The 16,607-nt window shown below is 46.0% G+C and overlaps 1 protein-coding gene across 3 annotated transcripts in view; it reads left to right on the top strand.

Annotated features, from left to right (window-relative positions):
* The window catches only part of TSHZ2 (teashirt zinc finger homeobox 2), a 443,028-nt gene continuing 426,421 nt past the window's right edge, over positions 1 to 16,607 (top strand). For all 3 annotated transcript variants that reach the window (XM_005866185.1, XM_005866184.2, XM_014539661.1), the window contains exon 1: positions 1 to 61. In XM_005866185.1, the coding sequence (XP_005866247.1) occupies positions 22 to 61 (40 nt within the window). In that variant the 5' untranslated portion in view covers positions 1 to 21. The remainder of the gene's footprint in view (positions 62 to 16,607) is intronic.

The following is a 16,607-nucleotide window of genomic DNA, read 5'->3' as shown; positions in this document are numbered from 1 at the left end:
GGACTGGAGCGAAGTTGAGCGATGCCAAGGAGGAAACAGCAGGCACCCAAGCGGGCGGCAGGTAAGAGAAAGCTCCGCTCCGGGGCTGCCCCTCCGCCGCTCTGTGCGCAGAGCCCCTCGCCGCCCTCCTGGCCCTGGTGCCCAGGATGCCAGCCCCAGCTTCCTGGGGAGTCGCTCCCGGGTGTCCCTTTCTGCCCCGAGGATAACCCCGTCCTCTCTCGCCTTCTCAGATCTCCCAAATCCTCCCCTCCGCAGGCTCTGGTGGGTGGGGGTGCTATCCCACCAAGCCTTCCCTCCTTAAACTTTTTTCCCTCTACCCTCTACCCCACCCCTAACTTTCTCCTAGTCTCTTTCTCGCTTCTTGGGCCAAAGTTGGGCTGAGGGTTTGGGGTGCGGAGTAGCAGACAGTCCTTCCACCCCCCCCCCCATCCCTCTGCGTGGTCAGTGCCAGGGCTCCTGGCCTGGAGGGACAGCGGTTTCCTCTCCCTGGGGTTGGGGCACTGAAGTGCGAGCCCTGCCCAAGCCTGGGCTGCAGGCTGGCTTTGGGGTGAGCAATGGGAGTTTAGCTTTGATCGCCAAGGTGGAAAAAAACCGCTTCAGGAAACGCAGGAACCTTTGAATATGTTTGCTAAAAGGATCCACGTTTGGAAATTGAATCAACACTCTCCCTTCTCTTAAGGGGGGTGGGGGTGCCCCATAGAACATTGACACAGCTCTGGTTTTTCTTTGCCCAGAGAGAGTTGCAAACTTTGTAAATTGATTTGTATGGTAGGAACTATCCCATCTGAATCTTCACTTACCACCACCCCACCTCACCCCCCCAAAAAAGAAAGGAACAGGTTAATGGATCAGTACAATAGACCTGCTAAAGGATTTTTTTTTCTTTTGGGTTGCTTAATTGCTTTTTTAATAGTATGCTGGGGTTTTGTTTCTCGGAAGTGTAATATGAAAGTTCATTTTTCTCCTGCCAGACCCACCCACTGAAAAATCAGCTTTCCACTTGATTGCTAGTTTTGATTTGACATTTGATTGATCACCTGTCATCTCGCTGCCTTTGATCTATTCATTCTTGATATATATCAATAAATCACTCACCATGGTAACTCGGAGTGCCAGTGACGCAAGCCTTGCCCTCTGGATTCAGAGCCAGACATGCACAATTATTATCTTGTTTGGCTTTTAATGTGGGCGTTTTTATGTCTTTGTGTCCTTTGGTTGAGTCGGGGCTCTAGCAAAAAGCTTCAGTTGTTTTTCTTCCCCGTCTCTGTCTTTACCCTCAAGCTTTAGGCAGCATCAGTTCAGGCTGGTCCCCGGCGGACCCACCACCACATTTCCTTCTGTTTCTACTCGCGCAAAACATGGGAGAAGTTCGGTGGAGCACTTTCCCAAACTTTGCAAAGCCACCCTCAGAACAAATCCAAAGTTAGCTCCAAATCTGGGCAGAGTGGGTGTTTGTGTCTGAACAGGCTGGACCCCCAAGCTCATCCTCCCTCGTGGCCCGGTTCCAGCCCGAATGGCAGTGCATTTGCTTTGAGATATCCACAATTATCTTCCCTTCTGAGCGCAGAGCTGCCGCGTGGAGATTGCATGCGGAAATATCACTTATAAAGCTTTGATTCGTGCATTTCCCGATCGTTTCCCTTAGAGCAAAATTATTAAAATATTTTAGTACGATGCATATTTAGGACCTACCTAGTGAGTAAGGTGATCGTTTCACAACTCGACCTCTTTTGAAAACAGTGTCTCTCTCTGACCCAGGTCCCTTTCTACATTGAACTGACTTATTTCTTAAACTTAGATTGCTCTGTGATCTGACAGCTTTTGGGGTGCACCCTGGCCTCTGGACTCAGGGAGAGTAAGCCTGCTCTGCCTAGTTCTGGCAACACAAGTTTAAGTGTAGCTAGATTATTAGAGATAACGTCCTCATTGTTGTCCCAAAAGAGAACCCTGGGCAGCAGTCCAGAAAGAAGTGATACTGCCCTGAAAATTACTCTTTTTTCCCCCCTTGTTGTTCCGGTAAAGGCCATCAACCAACTAGGCAGTAATTTAAATTACCAGAATGACTGGACATGTCTCCTTTGGTAGTAAGCTCATTACAAAAAGTGCACTGCTCAGAATTGCACTACTTTGATTATAATTATTTTCTGATCAATGAGGATCCAGGTGTACGTAACATACTGCTGCATCACATTATTTAAATCAGGTCCTTTCATTAAGCTGATACCTCCTGGTGCTGGCCTGCCTGTTTACTGTGGAGTGCGTGTGTGTGAGAAAGTTGTGACTGTAGTTTCAATTTTCTGGCCTATTGTATTCCTACTGTCTTTAGATGTTTGTTTTCGTGGTTTTTATTATTTTCACTGATGAAGTAGAAACCCTTGTCAAGCTGAAAGGGAGTAATTCACTTCGTACACAGTGGGGCCCCTCCCGCAGTATTTATTTGCACACATATGAATAAAGCGGGCATTTTTGCACGCAATGTTTCTCTCCCCTGAAGTCATCGATGCTGTGCTGTTTCGGCCGAGGTGGCTATTCCCGAGGAAAGTTCGCTACTTTGGGACTCTTTAGCCAGTTAACGTGCAGCGGGAGGCAGAAGGTGGGTCCTAGGAATAAGGCCATCCTAACTGGTATCACGGCTTAAAATTAAACACAAAGCACAACTGTAAGTAATTACTCCCAGGGCCTGATGTTGAAAGCGTGATTTCCAGCTTGATTAATGAATAATGTAAGATAGAAAAAGCCTGTGAGTGAATCCGAGCTGAGACTATCCTTCCCAAGCTCTGTGTGAGGCGATTGGATGCCTTTGCATTATTAGTTTTAAGTTCCATGTTTCAAGGAATCAATTAGCGAGCTTTCTAATAAAGCAGGTATCCAGATAGAAGGAGCGAGATGATACAATGGTGGGGGGTTTTAGTCCTTATTTGTCATATTCCTCCCCCCTCAAAGGGAAGCGATCTGAGGTAGGCAGTTCTCTTTAAGGAAACAGCTAAGGCAGAACATTTCCCAAATGTCGTTCTTCCTGACTTCCTAAAGCTGTGCTATTCTACCATACTGTTACTTCGGGCAAGGAAAAAAAAGTTTAGAAAGCAGCCTACGGTACCCCAGGGGTTTGTGGAAATATTGCAGAATTCTATGCTGGCATCTCCCCCCAACCCCCGCCCCGCTGTCCATTTTAGGGAAGATGGAGAAGATGGCAGGAAGGTAAAACAAAACAGAACAGTATTTGGCTTTGTTTGTATTTTGCAGGATACAGAGTAGTTCAAATTTTTAAATTGTAGATTGACACGCTACCGAGTCTGTTTTCTACAATCCATCGCGGTCTCTGTACACACACGTGTAATACATATTTTATTTCGCCATCCCGAACTATTGTTTTCGTGTCATGCCAGCCGATTGCGGGACAACGCAGAATATTTGGGGATCGTCTCCAGGCGAATATCTAATGCGTCTATAAATGATAGGATTCTGCTCCTGCCCACCCAGGGAGATGAAACACTCCTTCTTGCTGACTCTCACAAGCTCTCTGACGACCCAGATCTCGGCAAAGTCTGGCAGGAAGGAACAGCCCCCTCGATTTATTGTGTTTATTTACTATGGAGATGAATAATGCAGGTTTTGTTTGCATGGATGTCCTTGTGTAGCAGTAAACATGAGACTATTAGCAATCATTACTTAAAAGTTGCAATTTGCACCTTAATAGCACAGGTTATTTACATGGGAAACATCAGCAGGGACCATCAGGGTACCGCAGTGGAGAGGAGAGATGGCCTGAGCAGTCTGCTTTCGGCCTTGCGACAGCCAGCAGTGGCTGGATGCACCCGTGAGGTCTCGGGGCGGGAGGGGGCAGGAGCTCAGGGGGAAGCTTACCTGTAATTCACTGGCAAGTGGGATGCGATTCAGGAGAGTAGGAATTGGGGTGGAGAAGGGACCCTGGACCTCTCACTTTGTTTAAACATACTTCCGAAAGCCAAGTTCACATCCTGGAGATGTAAATACCACATGCTATAGACCCCCTTCACTTACTCAAACAGCATGCATTTAACAGATGAATGGGAATAATGAGCACACGTAACCCCCCCCCCCCACACACACACACACAGGGGCTCAGTGGCATGAACTGTCCTGGCTGGTCTGGTTATTTAAGGCAGATCCCTGAACAAATGAAGGACAGATGCCTTTCATGTGCAGCCTCCACACAGTGTTTTGGAGGGACATCGATTACTTAAGTGGTCTCCTCCCCAGCCCCGTCCTGACTTCCCTCTCCCACCCTCACCTCACCCTTAAAGACTCAGATTGAATGGGACGTTTCAAAAGCCCATTTGTTTTAGGCATTTATTGATTTCATTTTTAATCTGCCATATCAGGACACAATACATTAACCCTAATCAGCAGATTGCAAGTGACAGGGAGTGGGAGTGGAAGCAGGTAAGGGAGCGTTTTTTTTTGAGAAACTTCTGGACAGTGAAGCTCCCCTTGAGGTTGGGGGTCGGACACTGGGGCTTACTTTTGAGGAGGGCCGGAGCATTCCTCAGAAATACTGTGCATCTGTCTTTCTCCCAGCCATCTCGGTTCTATTGCGAGATTCTATTGCTACCGTCAGGGGAAACTTCACACCCAACAAATACCTCCCAGGCATCTTTAGCAGATCTGCCCCTTGAAGCATCTTGCCTTTTGTCACATTTCCCAACAGAGGGTTATGCTATCATTTTATCTCAGCTGACTTCTCACTCCTTTGATGGAATTTCTCCAACTGGATAATACCTGGGATGATCTATTTATCTTCCCAGTGGCTTGGGAATTGTACTCTCAATTGAGCAGGTTTTAAAGGGGCACCGAGCCTGGCATTCTTCAAGGCCAGGGATCTGATGCACTTTTGCTCCTGGCTGGGGCTGAGCTTAGGAGAATCCGCCAGGAAGAAAACCCAGGCCCTGTTCATGTGGGTGCCCGGGCTGTAATCAGCTGACAGGACCCGCGTTAACTACCCCGGGGGCAGCTTCCTTTCCATCTCGTGTTTGTACTATCAATTTTATTTAGGTATGTCATGGTCTGGGAAGACTCAGCCACTATTTCAAAGGCAATGCCTGTATCCACCCAAGTTCCTTTCAAACGCACAGAATTGCTTGACAAATTCTATATTAAGACCAGGCATACACAGAGTATCATTTTCGTTTGATGCAAAGTCAGTTGGAAATACATTAAACTAACGGTTAGAGAGTGTCTTGCTTCGCTTCCCCGAAGCAGTGCTTTTCATTACCTATTTAATTACACTCAAATTGAGCGACTTTTAAAAAGAAAAAAAAATATCACAGTGGTATTAAAGGAAGCTTGGCACACAAATAATTTTATTGCTTCTCAAGTTGAGAATGCCGTTATATTTTCATTTCTTTGGGAGAAATGTATTTTCATTTTCTAATGTTGTGATCAATCCAGAGTGTGTTTTCTGTCGTCTTGTCTCTACCTTCCTACAGCCTGCTCAGCCTGGAGGAGGTTTTCCATATCCGATTTTCAATAATTGGCACCAATTTGTATTTTTTATTATTTTAAGTTGTGTAAGTTCCATTTAAAGTTAGAAATTCTCTGGTTCCTTAGGGGGACCCTTGGCAAGCAGCTCCTCGCTTGTGAGGTAGCTTAGTCATTCTAACCACATAAGAAACAGCCTCATTGAGGTCCATTACCTGGATGTTGCAGTAAGAAAAAGCACCGTGTGCTACAGGCCTCTGTCATACAGCACTGTTTTCACTGGTTTACAATTTCTTCTTCTTCTTCTTCTTCTTCTTCTTCTTCTTCTTCTTCTTCTTCTTCTTCTTCTTTATTTTATTTTTTTTTACTACTACTGACCTCTCTGTCATTTGCTTTAGGAACTTTTTTTTTTCAGAGAAAATAGCCTAGGGATAGCATTTAAAGTGGGTACCAAAATACGCTGGGTCTTGGGGAAGTAATAATAAAAACTAGAGGCTTTACAGCCCCAATCTTCACTCCTGGACTATGTCCGCAGACTCCTGGGCAGGCATCTGTGCGAACACATGGTTCCGAATCTAACTTGGACATTAATGAGTGTCTCTAGCCGTGTGGCCGTATTCGTGTTGCTCATTTTGTCGGAGAAGCCATCAGGAGAGTATCGGACGCGGGTCCTTTATGAAGACACCGAACACATATGCAAACACACAGAAAGGAAATCTGAGATGCATGCGGGACTTGCTGAGATATTTATTTTCACAGCAAACTCCATGGGTGAAATGATCCAATAATTCGGAGCGATTTGAACGTCTTTAAAATAGCCATGTGCCATTTCCAAGTGTTGCCTCTCTCGATCTTTTCGCATCCCACCACAGAAAAAGATGTCCTCTGGGCATCCTCAAATATTTTGTGATGCCAAAGCAATGCCTAACATTGTTTAAAATTTTAGAATTTAGAATTCAGGAGGCATGGCTAGGTAATCCTATTATTAATGTACTAGTATTTAGCTCTGCTTAACAACAGGGAAGTGCACAATGCAAAAGTTTTAGAGATCATGAGCTTAGAGAAATTACACGGGGAAAAGAAATTCTTGGATCACATTTGAAAGCATTTGTCTTGAGTTTTGCTCATTTAAACAAGGGCTACCTTTCTACCTGTGTTGGAATGCTACTCGGCGTTAAAACACAGACACAAAACTATTGGTTGATGGGTGCAGCAACCCGGGTGCATCTTAAGGGGATTGTGTTGATTTTAAAAAGTCAATTCCAAAGGTAGCACATATGATATGATATGATATGATTCTATGTATATCACATTTTGAAATGACCAAAGTACAGAGAATTAGAACAGATCGCCAAAAGTTGCCGGGTGGCCAGAGGTTAGGGACTGAGCAAGGGTGCGATGAGGCAGGGGGCTGGGGAGGAGGGTGGGCAGGGCTGTGAACTGTGAACGGCCAGAAGGAGGGGTCCTTGTGGTACTGGAATGTTCTGTATAGTGACTCTGGTGGTGGATACGCAAGCCTACACAGTTGATAAAATTTCACAGAACTAAATACACACGGATGTGCACATACGCACATGTAAAAACAGTGAAATCTGAGTCACGTGAGTGGATTGCTCAATGTTTAGTTCCTCCTTGTGATATTGTTCTATATGGTTTTGTACCCACTTAGGGGAAACTGGTGGAGGGTTACATGGGATGTCTCCGAATTATTTCTTATAACTGTGGGTGAATCTGCAATTATCTCTAAGTAAAGTGTTTTTTAAAAAGAAGAAATGGCGTAGGAGAGGCGGACAGAGACCTTTGAGATTTGATTCTCAGTGTGGTGGGACGCCACGGGGAGGGGTTCAAGCAGGGAAGCCATATGATCTGGCTGGGTTATTAGCAGAACGTAAGCACATGGGGTATTTCAGTGCTGGTGCATGTTGGCCCAGCCAATTGACATACCGGGCCCTCCGTGATGGTGAGGAGGATGCTCAGAGCCATAGAGGAGGCACCTGGAGATGACAACAAGGGCCCAGCCTTTATGGAGGAAGGGCTGATGCTCGGACGGGTGGCATCAGTGAGGCTGTGGAAGGGCAAATGTGAAGAGCCCAGCAAACCTGGGATCCAATTGCAACTCCTCCCTGCTTCAGGGGAGTTCCTTAACCTCGCTGCACCTCAGTTTCCCTACCTGCCAAGTGGGGACATGATTGCTCCCCTCACATTGTGGTGTGACAGTGAGATAATGTGATGTCCGTGAAACCTTTGGTGCTGTCTCTGGCACTTACATTGCTTCTTCTTCATTTAAAAAAAAAATGGTTTTATTCTCTTTCTCTTTCTTGTTTGTTTGTGGTTGTTGTTTTTTCTGTAGGAATTCCAGGAGAATCTAGACTCTTGAATTAGTCCTTGGTACCTATCAGGCACTAAATAAATATTTCCTGATGAATGAGTAAATGAGGCTGTAAATAAATGAATGAATAAATAACTTTAATTACTGTATTACTTTGTATACTAATTAATTACTTTCGAGTATAAGGATCTCTTTTACACATCTAACATTTTTTGGCAGAACTCTACCAATCATGATCATGAATATTTATCAATTGAGGAAATATTAGTGACAAAGCCTCAGAGTTTAGTAATAAACTTGTATTTTCTTCATCGTGGCCCCATCTGCCTTTAACTGAGGGGTAGTGACCCACCCTTTTGCCGTAAATATTGTTTATTCATCTTAGAGGCAGTGCTTGCTGATGACCTGAATTCAGAGAACTTCTTGGGAAGTGGAGCCCCTGGGATGGAGTATGGCTGGTGGAGGGGAGGGGCAGGATCCTCACTCAGGACCAGAGATCACCTCCCCTCTCCTCCCTGCAGGTGCTCTGCCTTCCAGCCCAGCAGCCTCCAGGCACTCCCAGCCTCCCAGGGTTTGGCAAAGCTCACCTCCCCCACCTGCAAACCTGGGCTCATCCCCTCAGGCCCCAGGCGCCAAAGCTTAGGGGTTGTTAAGCTAATAGGAGAAGGCTACAGGCTGTTTCCTGGTAACGCCTTCTTCATGGTTTAATTGTCACCTTCAGATATGCCTGAGAGAGGGAAGAGGAGGCTGGCTGGTGCCTGTGAAGGTGTATCTTAGGACAAAGAGATTGGGACCTCAGGGAGCATAGGGGATGGGGGGGTGGGGGAGGGGGTGGATTTTTTGCTGTCTTCGAACTGGTATTTAACCAAATATTCCTGAAGCTGTGCTGTGGACCGGGTGCTGTGGGGGTGCTGGAACCCAGCCTTGAGCAAGCCTGACCCAATGGCTGCCTCCTTGGAGCTGGCATTTACAAACCAGCAGGTCACAAACCAGCCAGCAGATATCTGTCACAGCATGCCAAGGCCTGGCAAGTGCAGGAGAAATTAGGAGGGTCAGGGGAGGCAAGTGCAACCCTCAGGGGAGGGCATCCAGGCAGGTCTGAGAGAGCAGAGTGGGGGTATGCAGTGGGGTGCACTGGAGGAGCAGCCAGGAAGCCAGGGTGCTGGAGCGCAGGGAAGGAGGGTGAGGGACAAGGACAGAGGGATAGGGACGGGGGTCCTAAGTGAAGCAGGGAGCCTTGGAGGACAGGGAGCAGAGAGAGGAGGGATCTGCCTCAGGTGTGTTCAGGATCATTCTGGCTGCCATATACTCACCAGGGACAAGCAGGTGGACCACCTAGGGGGCTCCAGCATCAACCGGGTCAAAAGCAGGTGATGACTTGGGCCAGGGTGATGGTGGGGGAGATGGGAGACTTGGTCAAAAGGTAGACAGGATGTGTGGAAAATTGCAGGTGGTACGAGTGGAAGGAAGCTGTAAATAATAATTTTAAAAAGCTGTTTGCCCTATTAATATTTTCTCTAATTCTTTCTCTTACTTCTCTCCTCTTGTTATATATTAGGTAGTTACTGCAAATTGTCAGTCTGTGGTTTTCTGAGCCGAAGGGGAGAGGAGGGAAAGTGTTGGGAGCTGTGTTTATTCTAGACTTGCCTGTCCAAGGGGGAGGCCACTCTTTACGAAGCACATTTCCCGGGGCCCTGAAAGCAGCCCCCACCCACCTCCCCATCTCCCGAAGACAGTATAGCATCAGGCCCCGGGCAGCCTCTGCACTCAGACAAGGGCTCCGTCTCCCCTGCGCCCCCTCCTCTTGCTGTGACCTCACCCACCTTCTCCTCCCAGGCTTCCAACGTTCTCATTAGCAAACCAGACCCACTAAAAGGCCTCTCCGTGGGTTTTCACAGGGATTCATTGAGATAATTCAGATAACATGCTTAGCCCATGCCTGGTACATGGTAAGTGGTCAAAACATTTGAGCCCACATTAACAAGTTAATCATCCCTCTCAGCCTTGATTTCCCTATGGGTAAGTAGGATCACTAAAGACCCACTTCTGGGTTCTGGGGAGGAGCAAATGATTAGCAACCGCGGAGCACTCGGAACAGTGTCTCACACACAGTGAGCGCTCAATAAATGTTAGGTCACTAAAACCACCACCGTGATGATGAGCTGGTGACCCGGAAGAGGTTTTATGTCACTTGCTTTATGAACACAAAGCCCGGCAGAGTTGGTGCTGGGTAAGCATTGTTTGAAAGAATGCCGTGATTATTAGGAGTCTAAGTGAGGAAACCCAAGGAGATGAGGGTGCCTGTGAGGAGGAGGGAGCGGAGACCACTCACCCAGCCACCGTCTTCTCCATGGAAGCTCCGGTGCCCGCTCCCCTGCCAGGTGCCCGCTCCCCTGCCAGCCTGCCACGCTCTGTGCGGGGTACCTAGAGGCAGGCCCAGCCCTGAGCGCTGCGAAGCCAGGGCTGCCCCGTCCTGGTGCTGACAGTTTCCAGTGCCACCAAGTCAGGCCCACGTGGAAAACCTCTGAACACGGGGTCAAGGCCTGAGTTAATCCGTGAGGAAGCCTCGTGGGGTGTTCGCCCGTCTTACACATCCTCTTGCACATGTTGATCAGAAAGAGCAGACCTCAGCTTCAGAGACATCCAGTGGAAAATACAATAATAACACTGCATTGTCATGGTCCAGTGATCATCCCTTATGGCAAATAATGCCGTTTCCACTGGCTGCAGTGACATAAACTTTATTTTCAAATAAGAAATATGTACGTAAATAGAAGAGGGAGTTATTACCAGGAAATGAATTGAAAAAGCAACCGTTGGGGGGAGGATGTTCCCACACCATGATGAGGATGGGCCCGAATGACTACATGTGAGGACGCTGTAGACGTGCAGGCCTGGGCGGGGCAGGGGTTGGTGAACCAGCTGTGAGCAAGGGCTGCCAAGTCACCCTCAGGTCAGAGAAACGCCCGGAAAACAGAGGCTTTCATCAAAACTTCAAAAAACGCAGAGAATGAGAAGGAACCCCACCCTACCCGCACCCCCAGGATACCAGAGAGCAGCTCTGGGAAGTCTGCACCGCCCAGGACAGGTCGCCAACGTGAGGGCCTGGGAATCCCCCCTGGCATCTGCAACGGGCCCCTGCTCCCGGCCGCTATGTGGCATCCTCATCGCTTGGAGAACTTGTTAAACGCAAACTTACAGATTCCCAGGCCAGAGCCTAGCTGTGCTGATTCCATAGGGTGGGGGTGAGGCCCCCGAATATTTTAAGTTCCCACTGTGGCTTTGAATTACAGGATATATGGAGGAAATCAAGTTCCCTCCTCCGCCTCTGCCTCCGCCTCCTCCTCTACTCCCCTCCTTTTCCTCCTCTCTCTCTGTCCCTCTCCCCTCGCTCTCTCCCTCTCCTTCTCCCTCTCCCAAATACCAAAGTACTTAAATACTTCAACAATTATTTGAGAAGTCCATTTTCACTTTTTTGCTTTTAGTCAACAGAAAAAAAGAAATATAAGTAGTCTCTCTTTCCACTCTCATGGCAATCACCTATGTTTTTAGAAATGGTGGGGACCACTTTCCCTAATGTATCACAACTGAGAAATGCATCCATTTAGGCACTTACCTACCTGGTCACAGTACCAAGCATTGGAGCCCAGAGAACCCCTGCATTAAGGAGAGAGTCAAGCAGCCCAGTGAGTATGGTGGTGGTGGTGGTGGGGGCTCTGTCTGCTCAGGAGCCAGCTGGTACCCTGGGTGCCGCAGTCCAGAGACAGAAAGTAACCAAAGGAACCGCCCAGACCTGGTTCTTTATCTCTTACTCTCTCTCAATTCTGGAAAGCCTGTTGGACCAGAGGGCGGAAAACCTGGCTTAATTCTTTGAAACCACCTCCACGCTCTTGTTACCCTTTTCATATATTCTCACACGTACGTCAGTGGTTCCTCTTCTTTTTCTCTTTGTTCATTCCCTCTCTCTGTCCTGATTCTCTCCAGGAATCAGACTTCCAAGCCCTTTTCTGCGAGCATCTGTGCCTCCATGGGTGAGCGGGATAAAAATGATGCTGGCGATGAAGATGTGATGCTAATAGAATGGTCATGGTCACATAGCTACTATTTATTGGTCGGGATAGCACTAAACCAAAATGTATATGCTAGTACACTTAGTAGTTTGCCAAGCATTGACTATGTACAGGCCATTTACATAAAGTCTCTCCCCACCACATCCCAAAGGGTGGGTATTATTATTATTGGCCCATTGAATAGATAGGAAATTAAGTGTTGAAACTTTCAAGTAGATCCCGCAAGCGGTATTATTATTATTGGCCCATTGAATAGATAGGAAATGAAACTTTCAAGTAGATCACGCAAGCTTTTAATTAGGGTCTGCCTATCAGAATCCGAGTTCTTAGATACCGTGCTTTGTCTCTTCTCACATTATTTAATGCTCAACAGCAAGCAGGCCCATAAATAAATGCTCACAGTCTAGTACAGATCCGTGCAGGCCAAAGGCGTGAGTTGAAATCTAATAAAAGTAAGTCAATTGTGTCAAAGAAAAAAAAAGAGAGAGAGAGAGAGGGGTTCAGTTTGCTTATTTAAATCCCTAAACCCCATCTTAAAAGTTGAATCTTTGAAGATTATTTTAAAAATAAGATTTTGAAAACCTCTTGTGTTTTCCACAATGGCGTTTGCATAAGCCCATTCCTGTTTATTAGACAAAAGTGGAAAAACACTTGATAACCCCCAACATGGTCCATCCGGGGCGTCTCAAGAAGCAGTTGGGTTCACCCACTTCCTGCAGCCCCTTTGAGGGTGTGTTGTGGAGTCAGACGCTGCCCATCTGTTGCCCGGGAGTCTCGGGCAGGCCCTGCCTCTTCCTGGCCGTCGCACACCTGGGCCACATGCAATGACAAGCACCGCTATTTCTCTCAGCGAATGGAAAGCGACCCTCGCAGATCTTTCTCTTTAGAATCTCTTAAAATATTGATGGTCAGGGTCTGTAAAGGTGTTTCTTACTTGTAAGTATTTAATTATAGGTGACATTTAAATGAGTACTCTAAGTAATATGAAAAAAAAAAAAGATGACCTCCAAATTCAAAAGGTGGTATCTCAGAGGGACAATGTTGCTTACAACAGAAATCATAATAGGATCTTTCATAAAAACAAAAAATCAGCAGTAGTTTTTAGTTGGTGGTGGTAAGAAGGAAGGGGGGTGTTATTTTTTAATATGGGTAGTTTTAATAGGTTTTGATTTCTTAATTAATGTATAATTGATATAATATCCTATTAGTTTCAAATGTACATCCTAGTGACTTGCTAGTTACATATCTTACAAAACGATCCCCACAATCAATCTAGTTACCATCCGTCACCATACAAAGTTATTAAAATATCGTTTGCCATATTCACTATGCTGTACAGTACATTCTCATGACGTATTTATTTTATAATTGGACGTTTGTACTTTTTTATCCTCTTCACCTATTTTGCTCAGCCCTGAAGCCCTCCCCTCTCTAGTAACCATCAGTTCGCTTCCTGTATCTATGAGCCTGTTTCTGTTTCGTTTTGTTTGCTCATTTGTTTTGTTTTTTAGATGCCACATGTAAGTTAAATCATACCATATTTGTCTTTCTCTGTGTGACCTGTTGCACTTAGCGTAATATCCCCTGGGTCCATGCATGATGTTGCAAATGGCAAGATTTCATTGCCTTTACTGGCTGAGTAATATTCCATCGTATATATGCACCACGTCTTTATCCGTTCTATCTATGGACACTGAGGTTACTGCCATTCCTTGGCAATTGTAAATATTGCTGCAGTGAACATAGGGATACATAATCTCTTCAAATTAGTGTTCTCATTTTCTTTGGATAAATACTCAGGAGTGGAATTGCTGGATCATAGTTCTAATTTTAATTTTTTTGAGGAAGCTCCATACTGTTTTGCTTAGTGGCTTACACCATTTTACATTTTCGTAACGTAAGTGGCATTTTGAAACAAACCTTTGTAATAATACAAAGTTTGGCAAACTGCCTAGCTATCTGATTTGAGGTTATTTTAATGAGAAATGGAATGAAATTATCATCCTATTTTATTGTCTTTAACATAAATCTTTTCTTTATTAATATTGGATGGAAATAGTCAATCAGATGAATTAGAAGAAGAAAGAACATAAGATGAGCTTATTTCATGTGATCAGCAAATTTCAGATATAAAGGAATTGCACTTTGCAGATAAAGTTAAGTCCTCTTTAAACGCCAAACTTACAATCTCTGAGCCTCAGTCCTGTAAAGTAGGCATAAGGAGAGTCTTACTCCCAAGCACCATTATGAGGATTTAAAAATGGGTACTTATTAAGTACTTAGAATCGTGCGCAGCACATAATGTGTTCAGCAAGTATGATTACTTCCCCAGCACTCTCTCCCTGGAGAGAGGCACTGCTAAGGATTTGGTATGGATAGCTCCATTATTTATAGTTTTACCTGCATGTATATGTAGCCGGGAGCATCATTATACTTTCATATATGTTTTTAAAAAATTTTATGGAAATAGGCTCACACTATATTTTACAAAGTTGGCTTATCACTCTGTTTGGGGCTCTATCCGGGTATATAGGAAGATAGGTAGGTAGAGAAAGAAACAAGGAGAGAGAGAAAGAGAAGACAGGTTTAAAAAAAATAGAGCGATTTCATTTTATATGCTTTATACTATTCCACCATAAGCATGTACATTGTTACTCATTTATCAATTCCTTTGTTGATAGGCTTTTAGCATATTTTAAAGTTTTCACTATCACATAATCCTATACTGCATATTCTTGGGAATTTTTACAATTGTCACATAAGTAATTTACATAGAGATAAACGCTTGTGAGATTTTACTGCATTTAGCGCGAGGATCAGTTGAGAAAAATAAGCAGTAATATCTCATACTTTGAACATTGTTGAGACTTTCCTGAGATGCACGCCTCCCTAGCCAAACATTTAAGCAACTAACTTGCACCGAGTAGGCACTTGCTAGCTGTCTGCTTGGAGTAAGTAAACTGAACATAATACAATACGTCAATAATCCCAATAAGGAGTGCGACTCAGCCAGCCGTCAACAAGGCTTGAACCCATAAGCATAAGCGATGGATGTGGACAACAGGGGGTGAGGGTGAGGGCAGGATTGGGGAGATGAGGGGACATTGGGGGGATAAGGACACATTTGTAATATCTTAATCAATAAAGGGGGGGAAAAAAAGAGAACTCCTCCTCGCTGCCTTGGGGTGGGGCCTGGGGCAGAGAGAAGTGAAAAGAAAAGCATGAACAACAGACAAGAAGTGGCCTTTCGCCTCCGAGTGTGTAAGGGACAACTTCTCAGCTGGAGAGCTGCTGCCTGTGGACGCTGGAGCTCGTGGGGGTCGCGTGGGCACGGCGTCAGGAAAGGCTTCCCTGTGTCATGTCACACGGTGAATCATTAACAGTTGGTGTTGGATTTGGACGCGTGAACAGTTCAAGGGCACTCAGCGAACATGTATGGCGAGCACTGCCTGGTGCCGGCGGTGGAACTATTGCTAAGCAGGACCCCAAGGTCTGGAGGGGTCACGTGGTACCAGATGCTTTTCACAGCCACGTCCAGCGCCATCCTCAGGACGTGTGTTGTGTGCGTGTGCACCGTGGGTCTGTTTCACGGTGGGTGTGAGTTGTGAACATGCGCATATTATATGTGTTGTGAATGTGAGTATATTTCCTGTGCGGCTAGATTAGGTATGTTGTGGTGTTGCTACGTGTGTCTGGGAGGAAGGAGTATAGATGAAGTCTGTGTAGGTGGGGGGCGTGGTTTACTCATGTGGTTCTGCCAAGGCTGAGCTACTTGCGGACCCAGCGCACAGCTCTTCAGGTCTTAACCCGGAACGTGAGTTCGATGTCACAGGGCATGTCCCCAGGGAGCCGCGGTGTCACTGCCCTACCCTCCTGGTGATGTACACGAGTGAGAGGGAAGCAAAGCCATAGCGACATTAAGGTCCCTGCACAGGAAACTTAGCCCTCGGTGGGGAAGTGATCAGTGACAGATCCTAATACCAGAAGCAGGCTCTACACCCTGTTGTCATTTCTGTTTCCTTTTCCATGTCAGGGATTCAGCTTTCAAATCGTGGGGACCACTTCATTTTTAAAAAAATATATTTTATTGATTTTTTTTACAAAGAGGAAGGTAGAGGGATAGAGGGTTAGAAACATAGATGAGAGAGAAACATTGATCAGCTGCTTCCTGCACACCTCCTACTGGGGATGTGCCCACAACCAAGGTAAATGCCCTTGACCGGAATTGAACCTGGGACCTTTCAGTCCGCAGGCCGAGGCTCTGTCCACTGAGCCAAACCGGTTAGGGCAGGGCCACTTCGTTTGCTGTGCCTGGAGCACAGTAGGTGTTTTGATTGAATACATGAATGAATGATGAAGGAACGAACAAATGAATGAACAAGGGGTCATCCCTGGTTCTTGGAGCCTCTGGGATAGTTAGATACCACAGGGTTGAATGTAATGGGGTCTTAGTACATGTTGTTGAGTGACTCAGTGAGTGCACGCACGTTCGCATGTGAATGTGTGCTCATCTCAGAAGCAGGCCTGCTATCCTAAGAACACAGCTCCCGGGTGCGGTTTTGTTCTTCCTCTGTGATCCCATAGGAGTACCTCGTCTGCTGTCCCTTTGGTTTAATTATTGTGCTTTGAGATCAGCATGGCAGCCTGCTGTTTACTGTCAAGCCACACTGCAAATGGAGGGATGGAGGAGGGGGAGTCTCTATTATCCAGGTACGGGCACTTCCCCGAAGATCCTTCTCTTTTAGAGAGGC

This window comes from Myotis brandtii, unplaced genomic scaffold, assembly GCF_000412655.1.
Source record: "Myotis brandtii unplaced genomic scaffold, ASM41265v1 scaffold225, whole genome shotgun sequence".
In the NCBI taxonomy this organism is placed as follows: Eukaryota; Metazoa; Chordata; class Mammalia; order Chiroptera; family Vespertilionidae; genus Myotis; species Myotis brandtii.
This window is presented reverse-complemented; position numbering and strand designations above follow the sequence as displayed.